At 43.4% G+C, this 10,123-nt stretch overlaps 1 protein-coding gene across 1 annotated transcript in view; it reads right to left on the bottom strand.

Annotated features, from left to right (window-relative positions):
• Positions 1-10,118, bottom strand: part of ccdc43 (coiled-coil domain containing 43) — a 79,907-nt gene extending 69,789 nt beyond the window's left edge. The window contains exon 1 of the mRNA XM_072248781.1: positions 9,894-10,118. Within this exon, the coding sequence (XP_072104882.1) occupies positions 9,894-10,067 (174 nt within the window). The 5' untranslated portion in view covers positions 10,068-10,118. The remainder of the gene's footprint in view (positions 1-9,893) is intronic.
• Between the last annotated feature and the right edge of the window lie 5 nt (positions 10,119-10,123).

A 10,123-nucleotide genomic window follows, 5' to 3' on the forward strand; every position in this document is an offset into this window, starting at 1 on the left:
GTCACCTCACTACAGGAAGGATATGAAAACTATAGAAAGGGTGGACAGGAGATTTACAAGGACGTTGCCTGGATTGGGAGCATGCTTTATAATAATAGGTTGAGTGAACCTGGCCTTTTCTCCTTGGAGCGGCAGAGGATGAGAGGTGACCTAATAGAGGTGTATAAGATGATGAGAGGCATTGATCATGTGGATAGTCAGAGGTTTTTTCCCAGGGCTGAAATGGCTAACACGAGAGGGCACAGTTTTAAGGTGCTTGGAAGTAGGTACAGAAGGGACATCAGGGGTAACTTTTTTTTTTTTTTACGCAGAGAGTGATGAGTGTGTGGAATGGGCTGCTGGCGACGGTGGTGGAGGTGGATACAATAGGATCTTTAAGAGACTCCTGGATAGGTACATGGAGCTTAGAAAAATAGAAGGCTTTGGGTAACCTTAGGTAATTTCTAAGTAAGTACATGCTCTTCACAGCATTGTGCTGTAGGTTTTCTATGCTTCTATGACATAGGGTCGGAAGGAGTGGAATCATTGTGGATAGAGCTAAGGAACTGCACGGGTAAAAAGACCCTGATGGCAGTTATATATAGACCCCCAAACGGTAGTAAGGATGGTGTCTACAAATTACAATGGGAGATCGAAAATGCATGCCAAAAGAGCAATAGTCATGGGGGATTCCAACATGTAGGTAGATTGGGAAAATCAGGATGGCACTGGATCCCAAGAGGTGGAATTTCTAGAATGCCTACAAGATGGCTTTTTAGAGCAGCTCGTGGTTGAGCCCACAAGAGGATCAGATATTCTGGATTTGGTGTTCTGCCAGGAACCGGAAATGATTAGCGAGGTAATACAAGAACCCTCGGGGACAAGCGATCATAAGATGATCGAATTCACCCTGAAATTTGAGAAGGAGGAGCTAAAGTGAGATGTATCAGTATTGCAGTGGAGTAAAGGGAATTACAGAGGCATGAGAGAGGAGCTTGCCAGAATTGATTGGGAAAAAAAACACTGGCAGGGATGATGGCAGAGCAGCAATAGCTGGAATTTCTGGAAGCAATTCAGAAGGCACAAGATATATACATCCCAAAGAGGAAGAAGTTGTAATGTATTGTGAGTATTCGTAGCGTCAGAGTGCGTATGACGTCAGGACGTGGAAAAAGTATAAAAATAGAAGTCTGGTGAATAAACGTGGTTGTTCAATCTACAGCGGTGTCCGAGTCACATCAATATTACATGGTGTCAGAAGAAAACACGAGAAATAAAAAGGAAGAGAAGACATGTAAAAGATGTCACAGTTACAGACACTGTCAAGTTTAAGCCGAGAAGGTAATCTTGCTGAGAACTGGAAAATATGGATGTAGAAGTTTGAGCTGTTTTGCACCGCTAGTGGCCTAGCTGAAAAGACGGAGAAAGTGCAATGTGCTACATTTCTGCACGTGGCGGGAGAAGAGGCAATAAAGGTTTGCAACACGTTTGTCTTCCGAGATGATGAGCAAGAAAAAATTGAAGTGTTGAAAAAAAATTTTCAAGATTACTGTGAACCGAGAAAATACCTACCGTACATCCGACACCAGTTTTTCCCGAGGGCTCAAGGACCAACGGAGACCATAGACACCTACGTAACAGATTTGAAGAGCAAGGCAAAAGACTGTGAGTTCGGACAACTGCATGATTCTTTAATACATGACAGGATTGTATGCGGCATACGAGACGATCAAGTGAGAGGCAGGCTATTGAGAGAGGCGGATCTTACATTAGAAAAGGCGATTGATGTTTGCTGTGCCAGCGAGATCACGTCAAGTCAGGTCAAGGTGCTCAATGAAGAGATTGAAGTGCACAAAATAAAAACTGTGAAAACTGACAAGAATAGGACAAAGCCAGCTCCACAGGATGATCAAAAGGAAGTTAATTGCAACAGATGTGGTTATAAACATGGATACAGAAAATGTCCAGCCTTTGGTCAGACATGCAAGTTATGCCAGAAAAGGAATCACTTTGCAAAGAAGTGCAAATCGAAGGAGCACGCAAGGAAAGTGCATGCTGTGGAACAGAGTGAGGGCAACAGTGACATGTTCATTGAAGTAGAACAGGAGGTATGCATCAAGAATATTGACAATGCAGAGATGGAGAATGAAGATGATTGGACTCAAGATCTGATAATAAACAGGAGGGATGTGACATTTAAGCTTGACACTGGGGCAAGGTGCAATGTAATGTCGACAGAAACATTCAACTCACTGGACATCAGAGGAAGAATGGAAAAATCCACCTGCAAGCTTGTTGCAAATTTGGCCACGAGATGGCGCCACTGGGCAAAAAAAGCACTCACCTGTGTATACAAAGGTCAAAAATACAAGATCGAGTTTGAAATAGTACAGCCACATGTTCCAGCAATAGTGGGCAAAGCGACATGCACAAAGCAAGGCCTGGTGAAGCGAATCTATGGTGTTGAAAAAGAAAAGGACATTCTCAAAGACTTTGATGACTTGTTTTCTGGATTAGGATGTTTACCAGGGAAACACCATATCCAGATTGATCCAACTATTGCACCAGTCGTGCATGCCCCGAGAAAGATTCCAGTAGCTCTCAGGGATCGAGCAGTGGAGGAGCTACACAGAATGGAACAGATGGGAGTCATAACAAGACAAATAGAACCGACCGACTGGGTGAATAGTATGGTGACAGTGGTCACAGAAAAAAAGACGAGTATTTGCATGGATCCACAAGATCTCAACCAAGCCATCGAAAGAGAGCACTATCCACTGCTCACAGTTGAAGAGGTTGTCTCCCGCATGCCTAATGCAAAATACTTTTCAGTATTAGACGCAAATCAAGGCTTCTGGCAGATCAAGCTGGATGAAGAAAGTTCCAAATTATGCACTTTCAACACGCCCATAGGGAGATATCGTTTCCTGCGTCTACCCTTTGTGATTTCCTCTGCATCAGAGGTATGCCAGAGATCCGTGGCACAAATGATTGAAGGCCTGGACGGGGTGGTCAACATCACTGATGATTTGCTGATATGGGGTGATACAATTGAGGGACATGATCAGAGACTGAGGAAGCTCCTGGAGAGAGCACGTAAGTACAACCTAAAACTGAACAAAAGTAAATGGAAGGTCAGAATTACAGAGATCAAATACATAGGTCACGTGCTCAGTGCTGATGGGCTAAAACCAGATGATGAAAAGGTCAGAGTTGTGGTACAGCTACCATCACCCGAAGACAAGCAAGAACTATTGAGGTTCATGGGCATGATACAGTATCTTGCCGAATTCATTCCCAACTTATCAGAGGTCAGCGCTCCACTCCGAAAGCTACTAGAGAGCAACACTGAATGGCATTGGGAAGACGAACAAAAGAAAAGTTTTGACACATTGAAGCAGTTGGTTACCAATGCACCAGCACTCAAGTTCTATGATGTCAATAAACCGGTGACAATGTCTGTGGATGCCTGTTCGGAGGGAATAGGAGCTGTTATACTGCAGGATGGGAGGCCTGTGGCGTATGGATCATGAGCACTTATGGACTGTCAATGCCGATATGCTCAAATCGAGAAGGGATTACTCACCATAGTTTATGGGTGTGAGAAGTTCCACCAATATGTATATGGCAAAGAAATCCAGGTTGAGAGTGATCACAAACCACTTGAGAGCATCTTCAAAAAGCCACTCCACCAAGCTCCTATGAGGCTGCAAAGGATGCTTCTCAGGCTACAGAGGTACACTCTCACAGTCACCCATAAGCCAGGAAAAGAACTGCACATCGCTGATGCTTTGAGCCGTGCTTACCTCAAAGAGCAAAAGGAAGAGTTGCTAGGAAGAGAGCTGGAGGTCAACTGGGTTACACCTCAGCTACCCATCTCTGAGGAGAAGTTGAACATGTTCAGGAAAGCGACTGCAGAGAATCCTGAAATGCAAATGCTAAGAGACATTACAATGAATGGATGGCCAGCAGGAGGAAAAGATGTTCCAAAGGAAATGCAGAAATACTGGACATTTAAAGAGGAAATCAGCTACGCATCAGGACTAATGTTCAAAACAGCAAAACTCATCGTACCAAACCAAATGAGACAGGAAATGCTCAACAGAATTCATCAGTCACACCTGGGGATAGCGAAATGTAAAGGAAGAGCAAGGGACATTCTCTATTGGCCAGGCATGTCAACTCAGATAGAGGACATTGTGTCTCAGTGTGCTGTCTGTAATGAAAACAAAAACAGCAATCCAAGAGAGCCTCTGCTTCCCCACCCACTACCAGGAAGACCATGGGAGAAGATTGGCACAGATCTCTTTCACTACAATGGTACAGAATATCTGCTTTGTGTGGACTACTATTCAAAATATCCGGAGATCACCAAGTTAAGTGACACGTCCAGTCGAGGTGTCATTACTGCAATGAAGTTGACATTCGCAAAACATGGTATTCCAGATATTGTTGTTAGTGACAATGGTCCACAATATGCCAGTGGTGAGTTTAGAGGGTTCTCAGAAAGCTGGGAATTTCAACATGTTACTTCCAGTCCAGGGCATGCTCAGTCTAATGGACAAGCAGAGAGAACTGTACAAACTGTCAAGAACATGCTCAAGAAGGCACATAGCAGCAACGGTGACCCTTACATTTCCCTGCTTGAATACTGCAACACACCGATTGAGGGTGTGGGGTTCTCTCCTGCGCAGCTGTTGATGGGACGTCGTCTGAAGTCCAAACTGCCAACATCCACAACTCTACTGACTCCTGAAGGTAATGCTCAAGTACATGACAAGCAAAAGTACAAGCAAATAAAGCAAAAGAGCTACTACGACAGACATACAAGACAGTTGCCAGATCTACATACAGGTGAAAACGTCAGAATACAGAGAGGAGACACTTGGCAACCAGCTGTGGTTGTGAACAGACATCAGCGACCAAGATCCTTCGTAGTTCGCACGCCGGATGGAAGAGTCTACAGGAAGGTCAGGAAGCATCTGCTGAAGACAGGCGAGAGGGAGTTTCCACGTACAGATGCACAGGACATTTCCACATATACAGACATGGAGACAAAGGACACTAAGAGCGATGCAGACCGCAAAGACACAGAGGTCACTCGAGAGACTGACACTGATGAAGGACAAGCACAGTCACAGTTGTATCACACACGGTCTGGGAGACAGGTCAAACTTCCAGCTAGATACAGAGACTAGGCATACATACAGTCTCACACAGTTTGAGGCAAAGTCACACGTGTTATAAGTTCCAAGGTGTGAAATAAAAGGTTTATTAGTCTATGTTAGTAAAATAAAATACACTGCTGTTAGTATTGTAAAATACGATGCAGAATACAGTACAAGGTAAGATTTTTTTTAGTTTATGTCATGGTTGTTGCACTGTACGAAGGGCATACCTAGAGGCATTGTTTTGGTAATTCACAGTGTTGTAAAAAAATCTTGAGAAGGGAGATGTAATGTATTGTGTGAGTATTCGTAGCGTCAGAGTGCGTACGACGTCAGGACGTGGAAAAAGTATGAAAATGGAAGTCTGTTGAATAAATGTGGTTGTTCAATCTACAGTGGTGTCCGAGTCACATCAATATTACATAAGTATTCTAAAGGAAAGATGACACAATAGTGGCTAAGAAGAGAAGTCAAAGCCAACATAAAGGCCAAAGAGAGGGCATATAATTGAGCAAAAATTAGTGGGAAGTTAGAAGATTATGAAGCTTTTAAAACCCAACAGAAGGCTGCTTAAAAAGTCATTGAGAAAAAGATGAAATACAAAAGTAAGCCAGCCAATAATATTAAAGAGGATACCAAAAGTTTCTTCAGATATATCATGTATAAAAGAAGAGGTGAAAGTGGATATCGGACCACTGGCAAAACGATGCTGGAGAGGTAGTAATGGGGGACTAGGAAACAGTGGAAGAACTGAATAAGTACATTGCATCAGTCTTTACTGTGGAAGACACTAGCAGTATGGAGGAAGTTCCACAGTGTATGAAATTATCAAGTCAAGTCAAATTTACTTATATAGCACATTTCAAAACAACCCACAAACACAAGAAACACAGACATAACCAACAAGGCAAACAGCTTATAGGCACATAAGAAACAACACAAGGGCCAAGGCACATGCCAAAAATCAGCCACATCAGGAGGATTCAAACGCTAGTGAATAGAAGTAAGATCTGAGCCTGGGTTTAAAAGAGTCGATGGAGGGGGCAGATCTGATAGGGAGGGGGATGCTGTTCCACAGTCTAGGGGCTGCAATAGCAAAGGCGCGGTCACCCCTGAGCTTAAGTTTAGATCGTGGGACACCCAGGAGCCCCAAGTCAGCCGATCTGAGGAAGTAGAATAAGGGGTTAGAAGGTCTGCGATATGGGGGGGGGGGCAGCCCATTTAGGGCTTTATAAACAAACAGGAGAATCGTAAAATCAATTCTGAACCGTACTGGTAGCCAGTGGAGGAAGGCCAGGTTAGGAGTAATATGGCCCCTCTTCTGGGCACCTGTCAGGAGCCTGGCTGCAGCGTTCTGGACCAGTTGCATTGGAGTAGTCCAAGCGGGAGGATATAAGGGCGTGGATGACTTTCTCAAGATCTTTGAAAGAGAGAAATGACTTGATTTTGGCAATAGTACGAAGCTGGAAAAAACTGGCTTTTACTACTGCATTAACTTGCTTGTCAAACTTAAAGGTGGAATCAAATATCACACCAAGGGATTTAACATGGGGTTTGACAAGGGTGGACAAGTTACCAAGACTGTTAGTAATCACTTTGATGGAGTCAGGGTGGCCAAATAGGACAACTTCAGACTTGCCTTCATTCAGCTGTAAGAAGTTTTATGCCATCCAACACTTTATGTCCTCAAGGCAGTTCGTGAGGCTGGCTAGTTTTCATCACTAGGGAGAAAATTCTTGGGAAACTGAAAGGTCTGAATGTAGATAAGTCACCTGGACCAGATGGTGTACAGCACAGAGTTCTGAAATAGGTGGCTGAAGAGATTGAAGAGGCATAGTAATGATCTTTCAAGAATCACTAGTTTCTCAACTGGCTCCGGAAGACTGGAAAATTGCAAATGTCATTCCACCCTTCAAGAAGGGAGAGAGGCAGAAGACAGGAAACTATAAACCAGTTAGTCTGACTTCAGTGTTTGGGAGGATGTTGGAGTTGATTATCAAGGACATAGTTTCAGGGTACTTAGAGGCACATGATAAAAATAGGTCATCGTTAACATGGTTTCCTCAAAGGAAAATCTTGCTTGACAAAACTGTTGAAATTCTTTGAAGAAATAACAAGCAGGATAGACAAAGGAGAATTGGATGATGTTGTGTGCTTGGATTTTCAGAAGGCCTTTAACAAGGTGCCACACATGAGGCTGCTTAACAAGCTAGGAGTCTGTGGTATTACAGGAAAGATTCCAGCATGGATAAGGTGGTAAATGCGGGTTCTTTTTTAACATTTAAGAATAAATTGGACAGATACATGGATGGGAGGTGTATGGAGGGATATGGTCCGTGTGCAGGTCAGTGGGACTAGGCAGAAAATGGTTCGGCACAGCCAAGAAGGGCCAAAGGGCTTGTTTCTGTGCTGTAGTTTCTATGGTTTCTATGGTAAAGCATTGGCTGATTGGCAGGAGGCAAAGAGTGGGAATATAGGGATACTTTTCTGGTTGGATGCTGGTGAGTGGTGTTCCACAAGAGTCTGTGTTGGGACCAATTTTTTAAAATTATGTGCCAATGACTTGGATGACGTGCAGACGACAGAAAGATAGGTGGAGGGTCAGGTAGTTTTAAGGAAGTACGAAGGCTCCAGAAGGATTTAGACACATTAGAAGAACAGGCACAGAAGTGGCAGATGAAATACAGTGCCAGGAATTGTATGGCCATGCACTTTGCTGAAGAAATAAAAAGGCAACTATTTCTAAATGGAGAAAAAAATTCAATAATCTGAGGCGCAAAGCGACTTGGGAAGGCTTGTGCAGGATTCCCTGAAGGTTAATTTGCAGGTTGAGTCTGTGTGAGGAATGCAAATATAATGTTAGCATTAATTTCAAGAGGACTTGAATATAAAAGCAAGGATGCAATGTTGAAGTTTTATAAAGCACTGGTGAGGTCTCACTTGGAGTATTGTGAGCAGTTTTGGGCTTCTTATCTTAGAAGGGATGTGCTGACACTGGAGAGGGTTCAAAGGATGTTCATGAAAATGATTCCAGGATTGAATGGCTTGTCATATGAAGTGAGTTTGATGGCTCTGGGCCTGTATTCACTAGAATTCAGAAGAATGAGTCGTGAATGTGGACTTCAGGGAGGGTAAGACGAAGGAGCACATCCCAGTCCTCATAGAGGGATCAGAGGTGGAGAGAGTGAGCAGCTTCAAGTTCCTGGGTGTCAAGATCTCTGAGGATCTAATGTGGTCCCAACATATCAATGTAGTTATAAAGAAGGCAAGACAGCAGCTATACTTCATTAGGAGTTTGAAGAGGTTTGACATGTCAACAAATACACTCAAAAACTTCTATAGTTGTACCATGAAGAGCATTCTGACAGGCTGCATCACTGTCTGGTATGGAGGGGCTACTGCACAGGACCGAAAGAAGCTGTAAAAGTTTGTAAATCTAGTCAGCTCCATCTTGGGCACTAGCCTACAAAGTACCCAGGACATCTTCAGGGAGCGGTGTCTCAGAAAGGCAGCGTCCATTATTAAGGATCTCCAGCACCCAGGACATGCCCTTTTCTCACTGTTACCATCAGGTAGGAGGTACAGAAGCCTGAAGGCACACACTCAGTAATCCAGGAACAGCTTTTTCCCCTCTGCCATCCGATTCCTAAATAGACATTGAAGCTTTGGACGCTATCTCACTTTTTTTTTAAATACACAGTATTTCTATTTCTTGCACATTTTTAAAAAATCTATTCAATGCAAGTAATTGATTTACTTGTTTATTTATTATGTTTTATTTTATTTATTTATTCTCTCTCTCTCTGCTAGATTATGTATTGCATTGAACTGCTGTTGCTAAATTAACAAATTTCACGTCGCATGTCAGTGATAATAAACCTGATTCTGATCTTATTGAAACCATTGAATGATGAAGCACCTTGATAGAGTTGGATGTGGAAAGGATATTCCAACAGTGGGGGAGTCTAAGACCAGAGGACACAGCCTCCGAATAGAGGGGTGTCCTTTTAGAATGGAGATGAGGAGGAATTTCTTTAGTCAGGGAGTGGTGAATCTGTGGAATTCGTTGCCACAGGCAGCTGTGGAGGCCAGGTCTTTATGTATATTTAAGGTAGAGGTTGATAGATTCTTGATTGGTCAGGGAATGAAGGGATACAGGGAGAAGACAGGAGATTGGAGCCGAGAAGAAAAAATGGATCAGCCATGATGAAATCGCAGAGCAGAATCGATAAGCCAAATGGCCTATTTCTGCTCCTATATCTTATGGTAATTTAACACATGTCAGTTCAGGTATCATTCTGTTAGAGCACAATATGCCTATTCGGCCCTTCTTAAGGTGTAATGTTTGGACCTGAAACATTAACTCTGATGTCCCCGCCACAGATTCTGTCTGATCGGCCGATGCTTCCAATATTTTGTTTTTGTAGCTGGAGTGCAAGCGTTTTTCTCAGAAACTAACGTAAAAATACCAGTAAGTGACAATAGATTCAGTGCTTTGTTGGCACATTGAGAAAGCGGGAAAAACTGTTATAGATCAAACTTGGTTTGAAAGCTTCATAATGGAAGGTTACTGAGTTTATTGTCAATCAGATAGTAAAGGAACAAGCAGCCTCGGCACATATCGAATTAGAGCAAATGTTTTAAATCATAATTATGTCACAAACAAATGGTGAAAGTGAGCCATGCAGTAAAATAACTAGAAAAGAGAAACAGACTAAGACTGTCATAGTTCGGTGCCTCACTCACCATCAAAGTAGATAAAATGCCTTGAAGAGCCTCAGACTGTTCTTCTTCGTTCTCTCCCTCCCGCAGGATGCCGTTAATGTACGAGCCGTAGACATCACCATCTATATCCATCCCTTCTAGCCGCCTCCTGAGCCACACGGCAAACCCCGCTACGTCCCCACTGGCCGCGGCCATGCTGTACGGCAATAGGTCCTACCGCCACCCTGCGACTGCCCGCCGAGGCGCCTGCT

The sequence above is a fragment of the Mobula birostris genome, chromosome X (assembly GCF_030028105.1).
Source record: "Mobula birostris isolate sMobBir1 chromosome X, sMobBir1.hap1, whole genome shotgun sequence".
In the NCBI taxonomy this organism is placed as follows: Eukaryota; Metazoa; Chordata; class Chondrichthyes; order Myliobatiformes; family Myliobatidae; genus Mobula; species Mobula birostris.